At 55.8% G+C, this 10,411-nt stretch overlaps 1 protein-coding gene across 1 annotated transcript in view; it reads left to right on the forward strand.

The window, feature by feature from the left end:
* The window catches only part of LOC111145976 (argininosuccinate synthase 1), a 53,808-nt gene that overhangs the window by 9,536 nt on the left and 33,861 nt on the right, over positions 1 to 10,411 (forward strand). The window contains exons 5-6 of the mRNA XM_022501322.1: positions 3,177 to 3,365; positions 9,233 to 9,289. Coding sequence (XP_022357030.1) covers positions 3,177 to 3,365; positions 9,233 to 9,289 — 246 coding nt within the window. The remainder of the gene's footprint in view (positions 1 to 3,176; positions 3,366 to 9,232; positions 9,290 to 10,411) is intronic.

Below are 10,411 nucleotides of genomic sequence, written 5' to 3' on the forward strand. Positions count from 1 at the left end.
CATCCATCCAACCATCGGCTGTCCATCCGTTCATCTATCACCCATTCTTTCATCCGTCCTTCGTCTGCCTACCTGCCCATTCCTCTTTTATCTCTGTCCATCCTTCCATCCATTCTGCAGAATCAGAAATTTCTAGTTGAGTTCAGTGCATTGACTGAGCATCTAATCATGGGGCGGACAGGCCCTCTGCTGGGTGCAGAGCCCAGATGGTGAACAGAGCCAATGTGGTTCACCATATAGGCTCACAGTATAAAGTCTGAGCTGCTCCCATGGGGATGTCCCTGGCACCCTCGCAGGGAACTTAACAGGGGTGGTGTGAAAGGCCATCAGCCCACCTGCTTGGCCAGAACTGGTTCCCTCTGTAGGGCACTTCTGTGGGGTTCTTGGAACCTGAAAAGAAGACTGACACATAGTAGGAGCTCAATTAGTACCTTAGAATGAATGAATGAGTCCCGCATCCCATCACTGGCCATGCGCCTAACACTGGATATCCCTCCTTGGTCGAGAGTCCCCTGAGTCTCAGAGAGAAGAGTTGTCTGAGCAAGAGCCCAGAAAGTGCAGGAAGGACGTGTGAGTGTTGAAAATAAGCTGGGCTTTCGCATGAGCTGGGCTTTCATGTAATGATTTGGCCTTCGTACATTACCCTAGATCAGTAATCCTTAACCTTGTGCCCTCAGGGGCTCCTATATACTTTCTTTTTTTTTTTTTTTTTTTAAGATTTTGTTTGCTTATTTGACAGAGAGAGAGTGATCACAAGTAGGCAGAGAGGCAGGCAGAGGGCGGGGGGAAGCAGGTTCCCCCCTGAGCAGAGAGCCCGATGCAGGGCTCGATCCCAGGACCCTGAGACCATGACCTGAGCTGAAGGCAGAGGCTTTAACCCACTGAGCCACCCAGGCACCCCAATATTAACCCATTTTAAAAAGAATAATATTAAACACCTTATAGGTTAATGTAAGTGACATTTTTACCTCAGAAAAGTAACTATTTCCAAAACAAGAGTTTTTGATAAAAGTAGCATTGTGTTACATTTTCATAAACCCTTTAATGTCTGGTTTCACAGAAGACAGGTGGATTCCCGTAGCCCTGTCGCCATTCATTTTGTGATGTGTTGTTTTGGTTTGCGTCAGGAAAAAATATGGCCTCATGAATGTAACACTGGAAGAGAGAGGAGTGCTTTATTTTTTAAAAGATTTTTCGAGAGAGGGAGCATGGGTGTGTGAGTAGTGGGGAGGGGAAGAGGGAGAGGGAGAGAGAGAATCCCAAGTAGACTCCTCGCTGAGCACAGAGCCCAATGTGGGGCTCAATCCCAGGACCCTGATCTCATGACCTGAGTCGAAACCGAAAGTCAGACACTCAACCGACTGAGCCACTTAGGCACCCCAAGAGATGAATATTTTAAAATCCTTTTCAGAGAGTTGGGGATATCCTTGGATACCGCATCAAAAGTCAACAAGAGGTAGTTTCTTAAAGATCAGTGCAACACGGAAACTGAAACTCCACAATGAGTTTTTCATGCATTAAAATCCACTGGTCCATCTTGGCCTGCGGATGGATTTTTTTCACCATGCGAGTTGGTGCGACATCATGCGTTGGTCCTTTAGAAAACTATTATCTCGTTGAGTTAGGCAGCTCTCCCAAATGTCGGTACGTTTCATAATAAAATATCAAAATATCACATTTGTCAGTCTCTCCACTACTCAGAAATAGGAAGCTATCAGATGCAAGTTGCCCATAATTCTAATTTTAACTAATTTTAATTTATCATTGGCAACAAATACTCAGTTTTCTTCATTTTTGTGAAACTGTTGGCCAGACGCTCAAGTCTGAAAGACCATAACTTGTCTATCATTCTCTCCAGTAAAAACAATTTTCTATGGAAAAAAAAAAAAAAGTGGCTAGTTGAGCTTGTAACTTGCTTTGGAATGCAGCAGAAGTGTTTTGTGTGTATTTCACCTTCTGTGCTCGGGATTCGACAAAAGTCATCATTTTTTACGGCTTCAAGACAGATCTCAAGTGAAATCTTCACTGTGGAGGGGAGGCCTTGGGAACGCAGCAACCGTGTCTCTGCCCTGATTTGTGTTTTGAGTGGCCATCGTTGCTTTTGCAAATTCAGGGTAACTGTCAACATGGTGAAAAAGGCAAATAACACCTTAGGATCACCTAAAAAGTCTTTTTTTTTTATAAGATTTTATTTATTTATTTGACAGACAGAGATCACAAGTAGGCGGAGAGGCAGGCAGAGAGAGAGGAGGAAGCAGGCTCCCCACTGAGCAGAGAGCCCGATGTGGGGCTGGATCCCAGGACCCTGGGATCATGACCTGAGCCGAAGGCAGAGGCTTTAACCTACTGAGCCACCCAGGCACCCCTAAAAAGTCTTTTTGCTCCGTCTCCCTGAAAGGGTCTTGAGACGTCCAAGGTCTACATTTTGAGAGCCATTCCTCTAGATTAGGGTTTCTCGGTCTTGGCTCTGTTGGTGTGTGTGGCCAGCCGGCCTGAGCAACATGAGATGTTTAGTAGTGTCCTGGCCTTCACCCATGAGACACCAGAAGCCCTTTCCCCCAGCCCATCTGCTGTGACAACCAAAAATATCTCCAGATGTTTTCTGGGGGACACTTCCCCTGGGGGATAGAATCATCCCTGGCTTAGAGCTTTTGTGGATAACTCTCTACTCTGGACTGCTCTAGGTCTTAGGTGACGACAGGTTCCACCTGGGGCCCAGAATGCTGTGCTGGGAGGGACTTAAGAATCATATCCAGGGGCACCTGGGTGGCTCAGTTGTTAAGTGCCTGCCTTCGGCTCAGGTCATGATCCCAGGGTTGTGGGATGGAGCCCAGCATTGGGCTCCCTGTTCAATGGGAAGCCTGCTTCTCCCTCTCCCACTCCCCCTGCTTATATCCCTCTCTCATTGTCTGTCTCTCTCTGCCTGTCAAATAAAAAAAAGAACCGTATCCAGTTTCAGCTAGATGGAAATCAGGATTGATTAGTGATGTCTGCAATGAGTGCATGAAGGGAGTAATAGCACTATATGCTAGGATTGATTGATGATGTCTACTACAGATACAGAAGGAATAATGGAGGTACCTCTTGCCAGGCATTAGGGAGGCCCCTGGGGCTCTGTCTTCTGCCTGGGCTCCATCCTTGCCAAGCCTCCCTCCCATGGGCTGCTCTCCCCGCAGGTGTTCATTGAGGACGTCAGCAAGGAGTTTGTGGAGGAGTTCATCTGGCCCGCCATCCAGTCCAGTGCACTGTATGAGGACCGCTACCTCCTGGGCACCTCGCTCGCCAGGCCCTGCATCGCCCGCAAACAAGTGGAGATCGCCCAGCGGGAGGGAGCCAAGTATGTGTCTCACGGCGCCACAGGAAAGGTGAGGCAGCGGACGCGGGGGAGGACGGGCAGGGTGAACCTGCCAATGGGACTCAGGCAGCCAGGGTGGTCAACGGTCCTTGAGCAGTCGCACGCTTTGCCCACCCCCCCACCACCCCCCACACGTCCGAGAGGCAGGCATGTGGTGACAGACGGCCGGCAGGGTCTGAGCAGGAGGACCAGGATCCGTAGGGGCAGGTATTAGTAGTGGGAGCGGCTGTGAGCTGTGGGTTCCGTGGGCGGGCTCTGCCAACAGTGGGAGCAGTGTGCAGACTCCACATAGAGGCTCAGGGACATCCCCCACACGCCCAGGTCACACAGCACAGGTTGCCACACAATGGTAGTGGAAAAGGTCGGAAATCCGCATTAGCAAAGAGGGGGTGGTCCCAGCTGTGTGGCCCTTGGGGAGGCCCTTCCCCTCCCCCAGCCTCGGATTCTTCATTTGCAAAACAGGGGTGGGTTGGGGAGGGGCAGGGGGCATCCTGGTCTTAATTTGCACTGAGGGCTCCGGCCCAGCACCGCACCCTGGGCAGCTCCAGCCATGAAATGGATAGTCTCTCTGGGTTCTGGGGCCTGGGTGTGGGCAGGGCCGCACTCCCGCTGAGGAGGCTAGGAAGGCGTCATTCCGGGCCTCTCTGGATTTTTATAGTGATGGCTGCGCCCTTGTAGACATAACACTGATGTTCTCCAGGCACATGACTGTCTTCTCCCCGTGCATTGTCCCTCCTCCGCCCTGCAGGCATGTGTGGTTCTGTGTCCAAATTCCTCCCTTTTTATAAGAACCCCAGTCATATGGGGATTAGCACCCACCCTAGTGACCTCAACCTAACTCCATCACCTCTATAAAGACCCTATTTCCAAATAAGGCCACATCCTCGGGTATTGGTAGCTGAGGCTTCAACTTCTCTTCTGAGGGGGGACACAACTCACCTGTGGTGCACCCCCGACTTCCAGGCCCCACATGGACAGTGCAGACTGAGACAGAGCCCTGTGGGACCCCAGGCAGGAGAGCCCTTAGCGCCCTATCCCACAGGGGGGCCGTGCTCCAGAAACAAGAGTCCAATGTTGGCAACTCTTGGGCAATGTTACTCTGAAGATTGTAGTCTTGGGCTCTCAACATCACTGGACACCAAGCCAATAGCCCAGTCCAGGACTTGGCTCCCTAACAACCCCACCATCAGTAGACTGCACACCTCCCAGTGACAGAGAGCTCACTACATTACCGGCACCTTCGTGCTAACCTGACCCAGGCTCTGGCTCACTGGGATTTAAAGACACTTGCAGCCTCAATTAGGTCCAAGGACATGTGACTGGAGGGTAGCCTCGCAAACCAGGGTGACACCAGTTCATGTCTCTGAGAGCTCATGTGTTCATTCATTCGTTGGGCCGTAGGTCAGCAAGATTCTGCTGGGCCTCTAGAAAGGGCTGGACATGAGCTGGGTCTGGCAATGGTGTGGAACTCTTGGGCTCCTCCTGCCCTCAGGGAGAGGAGAGGGGATGCGTGCTAAGGCGGCTGCAGGAGCAGCGGGCAGGGGAGGGAGGGCTGATTATAGACATTGGCCCTGCAGGATAAGAAGGGTGTGCCCGGCAGAGGGATCCGTCTGTGCAAAGGCTTGGAGCCAGGAGCCTTGAACTACGGCCTCCCTGGGAGCATGGAACCAGAGCCGGCTCCATCAGGGCTGGCTTCATGTTGAGGGCCTACAATTTGGAGCACAGGGGGGCCCCAGGCCAGATGGGGGGCCCCCGGTGACTCCCCCAGTGGTGTGTTTGGGATTGTTCTGGACTCAAATGGTGGGCTTCTAAGGAAGAAGGGAACTGGCAGGTTTCTCACCCAGACCCGTGGCCCTAGCGCCCACCGACAGCCTAGTCGTGAGCACCTTTGGAGCAGGAGGCCAAAGCTGGGCTCTTTGGACAGGGATGTGCATGTCGCCTTCCACTGGAGAGCTGTAGGGCAGGGTGGAGGGGAACCCAGTGGTCCAGGACTCAGGGCTTAGGGCCCATGCAGTTGTGTTCAGATCGTGGGTCCCCTGCTTTTGGGCTGTGTGACTTCACTCCCCACGAGTCTTCATTTCCTTTAAAATGGGAGGAAAGTGGAACTAGCTCTTGGAGCAGTTTGGGAGCAATGAGCAGGATAATTGCAAAAGTGCTCGGCCCAGGGCCGGGCGTGCAGGGACTGCTCGGTTCATTCCGGACTGGAGGGGACTGCCCCACTTGTCTGAGGGTCAGATCTGTACTGGGGGCTCCTGCGGGCAGAGGAAGGTCAGTGAAAACAGAAGTGAGTGCGGAATAAAGAAGCTTCCCAGCCATCTCCTTTGCCCATATTGAAACGGGTTGAGCAGTGAGCTCCCTGTTCCTGGAGATGTTTAAGCGGAGGCCAGATCAGGATTCTGGAAGGGCTTGGGCCTGGAAAGAGTCCCTCCAGTGCTAGCCCCAGGTGTGAGAATGGATGGCATTCAGGGCTGGTGGAGTGAATGTGTGCATGTGGCGGGTCTGGCCCTGGTTTGGGAGATTCAAGGGTCTTGGGAGACACACACCCCTACCCTAGCCTCCCCCAAGCTGCCAGTAGTCACCTGCTGCTGTGTGCGCTTCTCAGCTTGACCACAGGAGGGCACCAGAGGCTTGGCTTTGAGGCCTTGGGTTGCTGACTCTGGAGAACAGCAGCTGGAAAGGCCACCACCCCCCAGGATCCTAGGGTCCTACGTGGGTCCGCAGGACTCGGGTTCCGAAAAGAACACCCCCTCCAGACGTTCTTTGGCCTCCAAGACTAGAGGTTGGAAGGCCATGGGAGGGGAGTGCTACCCGGGATCTCTATCTCCCCTGGGATTATTGGGCAAGACATACTGCTGTGCCATAGTTTCCCCTATTTACAGAAACGGGGAAAGCCACCCCCGCAAAGTCTCTGGAGACAATTTCCTAGAACTGAGGGGTGTGAATAGGGAGAACCAGGCAAGCCCGGGGTGGGGTCCAGAGAAATGCCAAGTTTGCGGCAGGAAGGTAGCGGGGAGAGGAGCCGGTGGCCTGCCGTGGCTTATGGCCTGATGGCTGGGGGCCAGCGTCTGTGACTTTACATTCCGGGAGGTGGGTTTCTGGAGCAAGTGTGGGTGGCTTGTGGCCCCAGTGGAGGAGCCGAGGCCAGGGCGTGAGGCTGGCAAGCCCAGAGAGATACCAGAGGACCCTTGGCGGTTTTTGGCAAGGGGGTCACAGTGCAGAGAAAGCTGGAGCATTAGCAGACGGCAGGGGCTCCCCCCACAGGTGGAGAAGATTCTGGCGTGGCCAGTTCTGAGGCTGCGGCCTTGTGGAAACTCAGCCCCTAACCTCTCCAAGCTCCTGAGTCGCTGATGGAGGAAACCGGGGCCTCGGGAGCCCCCGTCCAGCCTCCTAGAAGTCACATTCACGTGTGTGTTCATTCACTCCCCGAGGATTTATCCAGCACTGGCCCTCCTCCATGCATGGGCTCCGGGAGGCACCCAGGAACTTAGGAGCCCTAACCCAGCAGGGGGCTGAACACCAGGGGAACAAGAGTTAGCCAGTGACACCAAGGGGGAAGGGCACCCCAGGCCACAGGAACAGCCCTTGCAAAGGCCTGGAGGTGGGAGGCAGCGTCCCTCCCAGGGCCCAGCCAGACAGCACCTGCTACAGAGCTCAAGCTGGGGTTCACCCTCCACACCCCACCCTGTTCCCTCCCTCGTGGAGAGCCGCACAGAAGCTGGGGTAGCCCTTCCGGGGCCTCCTCCCCCCAGTTTGGGAAGAAGGGCCTGGAAATATGAGCCAGACTCAGGCAGGGGTACGGGGAGCAGTTTTGTAAAAAGCGCCATCTGTATGGTTAGCCCAGGAACAGATGGGCGGACCCCCCCACCCCCACCCCCAACCCCTCCAGTCCCTGTGGGTGCTGCACCCACACTTACATATGCCTGCATGTGTATCAGCACGTGGACACACATGGTGTGGAGGGTGCCCTACCCCGCTCTCCTGCCCCGGGGGAGCAGCCAGGAGCTGCCCTGGCGCACGGGGTCCTGGGGCTCGGTGGGCGGGGGGGACTGGACCCACCTTGGCTCTTCATCTGGGACAGAGTTTGAACCAAGGGAGGCTGTTTGGCATCTGGGAGGGTCTCTGACTCTGGAACAGATGGGTGTCCCCATGTGGGTCTGAATGGGCAGACAGCCGCCCAGCAGGCCTGTCCAGGGAAGCACAAGCTGCCATTGTACTAGGGGAACATGAAGCCGTGGGGGGAGAAATCACCAGGAGATGAGCACCCTGTGCTTTCCAAGTCTGACATGGATCTGCCTTTTGTTATAGCTGCCATTGCTAGAGGAACTGGGCAGGCACATGTCCCTGGCTGTGCCTCAGTTTCCCCACCTGTAAGGTGGGGATAATAATAGAACCTACTTCCGGGGGACTGCTGTCCGCTGTAAGGACTCAGTGAGTTTAAGTCTGGAGCTCAGACCGGTCACCTGGAGGTGAGGTCTTAGGACAGAAATGTCTGTTGGCTGTGTGACCCCAGGCAGGTGACATCACTCCTCTGAGCCTCGCTCTCGTCATCGGCAAGCCGGGGTGAATACCCCACTGGCCCCACGTGGCTCTATCCCCAGTGACAGCGAGCGCCTCGTGGGTGCTCACGCCAGGGCTGGGTCAGTGGGCAAGTGGGGTGGCAGGTTTGGCGCAGCTCCACCCCCCCCACCCCCGAGAGGCACAGGATGGTGGGGTTGGGGGACAGCCTCAGTCCCTGGGCTCCTGGCTCCTCCGCCGAGAGGGGCTGAGATCTGCGTTTCCATGCCGCCTGACAAGACTCTGGAAAATAACATGTCATTCCCGCCGCCGCCTCGCTGGGCCCGTGCAGTTTTCACAGTAGGCGAAAGGTCCCTCTGTTATTTCCACAGCTTAAGTCCCCCTCCGGGTGGCGAGCTGATGGGAAGCAGGCAGGACACTGGCAGCCCTTGCGTCTGCGCGCCAAGGAGGGGGTCACACGAGGCTTCCTTCTACAGCAGAGGACGTGGGCGCAGAGAGGCCGGGCAGCCCTCGGGGGTGGGGGCTGGGGGCCCTTGAACTAGTCCCTTCTGCTGGGACCTCAGCTTCCCAGAGCAGAGCCGAGGATAAAGGGCCCTCAGGGGTCCCCTGGTTCCACCCATTCCCCGCCAAGTGGCAGCGATTGTAGATGGGGAAACTGAGGCTCGCTGAGGCAACAGGCTTCCCAGTTTTATGGATATGAGGAGTGCAAGCACCACGGAGCCCGAGCCCCAGACTCCGTCTCTGGATTGGGGTGGATGAGGCCAGGCGGGGAGGAAAACTTGAGGAAGAGGCCGAGGTGTGGGCAGCTGGGGGTTGCCTGGGGAAGGACCGGGATCTCAGCGGGGCCAGACCCCCAGCCTCAGGCACACGCACGCCCCCTGAAGTGTGTACATACACAATGGTACGTGTCGGTGCCCTGCCGTATCCCCAAACCCCTGCGTCCCCGTCCTGCCCACACGCCCCCGCATACACATGCCCCCCCCGTACACACACACGTCACACAGCACGACGTGCACAGAAGTCGCGGCAGTCACCACCGGGCGCATGAGCCGGACCCACAAGCATCCTGTCCCGCACACCTGCACGCCCGGGGAGCCCTGTGTTCCCGTCCTGACTCTGCCTGGAGGGCAGGAGCTGGGCTTTCCCCTCTAAGACCAACCGTCATTTTTCAAAAAGTAGTACGCACCGTGGAAGGTTTCGACGTCGGGGGTGAGAGGAGAGCCATGCAGTGGGCCTGCCCTGAGCAGCCCCCCCGGTCAGTGGTCAGCAGTCGTGAGGGGCAGCTCTTGCCTCCCGGACCCCCAGACCCCCGCCCCCGCCCCTGTGCTATGGCTCCTGACCACCCCCTGCTCCGTGTTCCAGGGAAATGACCAGGTCCGGTTTGAGCTCACCTGCTACTCACTGGCCCCTCAGATTAAGGTAAGATGCTGCCCTCCCCTCGGGGTGGGTGCTGGGAGCTAAGGTCCCTGCATGGGGGGGAGGGCCGGGTATGGAGTTCGGGAGTTTCCACAGACAGGGACAGAGGGCACCTGATCCTCCGGGTGGGTGGCGCCCGTCTTGATGTGGAGAGACCGTGGGCTCATGCCAGACGCAGGGGTCCAGCACTCTCTCTGACCATCAGCCCCTCCCCGAGGTACCACCTAGGGGCCTGGGGAGATGAGAGCGTGGGACAGAAAGATGTGGCACCTTCTGGCCAGTGTCCTTGGTGTTCCCGGATTTAGCTTTTTGGGTGCATTGCTGCCCTGTTTCTGGGGTGCTCATAGCCCACTCAACCCCGGTCGGGGTCACCCAGCTAAGGCCCTAGCTCTGTCTATCTGACCCCCAGCATCCTGGAGCCCTTTCCTGGGGTGGGAATCACCAGGATCCGGGGGAATCAACCGCCCCTGCCCATCCAGCCTGACCTTGGCCCTGGGCCTGTGTCCCTCTGTCTGTCCATCCACTCCTTCCTTCCTTCCTTCCTTCCTTCCTTCCTTCCTTCCTTCCTTCCTTCCTTCGGTATGCACCAGGCGCCCACTCAGTGCAAGCCCTGGGCCAGGCTCCAGGCATTCAGAGCCATAGTGTGTAACCGATGTGAGGCCCATGGGTGATTTAGATTTTTCTAGCGGCCCCGTTAAAACAAACAAACCAAAAAGAAAATTAAAAAAAGATAAAAAGCAACAGGTGATCTCATTTTAATACTATATTTTACGGAACCCTGTGTACCTGAATAGTCTCATTCAACCTGTCACGGAGATGAAAACATCCTTCGTGAGCTGTGTTCCATTCCCGTCCCAAGTCTTTGAGATCCGTGGCAGCCCATCTCGGGTGGCACCGGCCACATCGCTGGCCCCAGGGGCCATGGGTGGCTTGTGCCACCGGACTGGGCCACACTGGCCTAGGTCTAAGCTCCTCAGAGGTCACTTGGACCTCAGGCTGAGAAAGATTTGCCTTCTAAGCTCTGACAGGGCCCTCGGGGAGGAAGGGGGTCCCTTCCTTCCTTCCTTCCTTCCTTTCTTTCTTTCTTTCTTTCTTTCTTTCTTTCTTTCTTTCTTTCTTTCTTTC

The sequence above is a fragment of the Enhydra lutris genome, unplaced genomic scaffold (genome assembly GCF_002288905.1).
Source record: "Enhydra lutris kenyoni isolate GAN:26980312 unplaced genomic scaffold, ASM228890v2 scaffoldscaffold13, whole genome shotgun sequence".
NCBI lineage: Eukaryota > Metazoa > Chordata > Mammalia > Carnivora > Mustelidae > Enhydra > Enhydra lutris.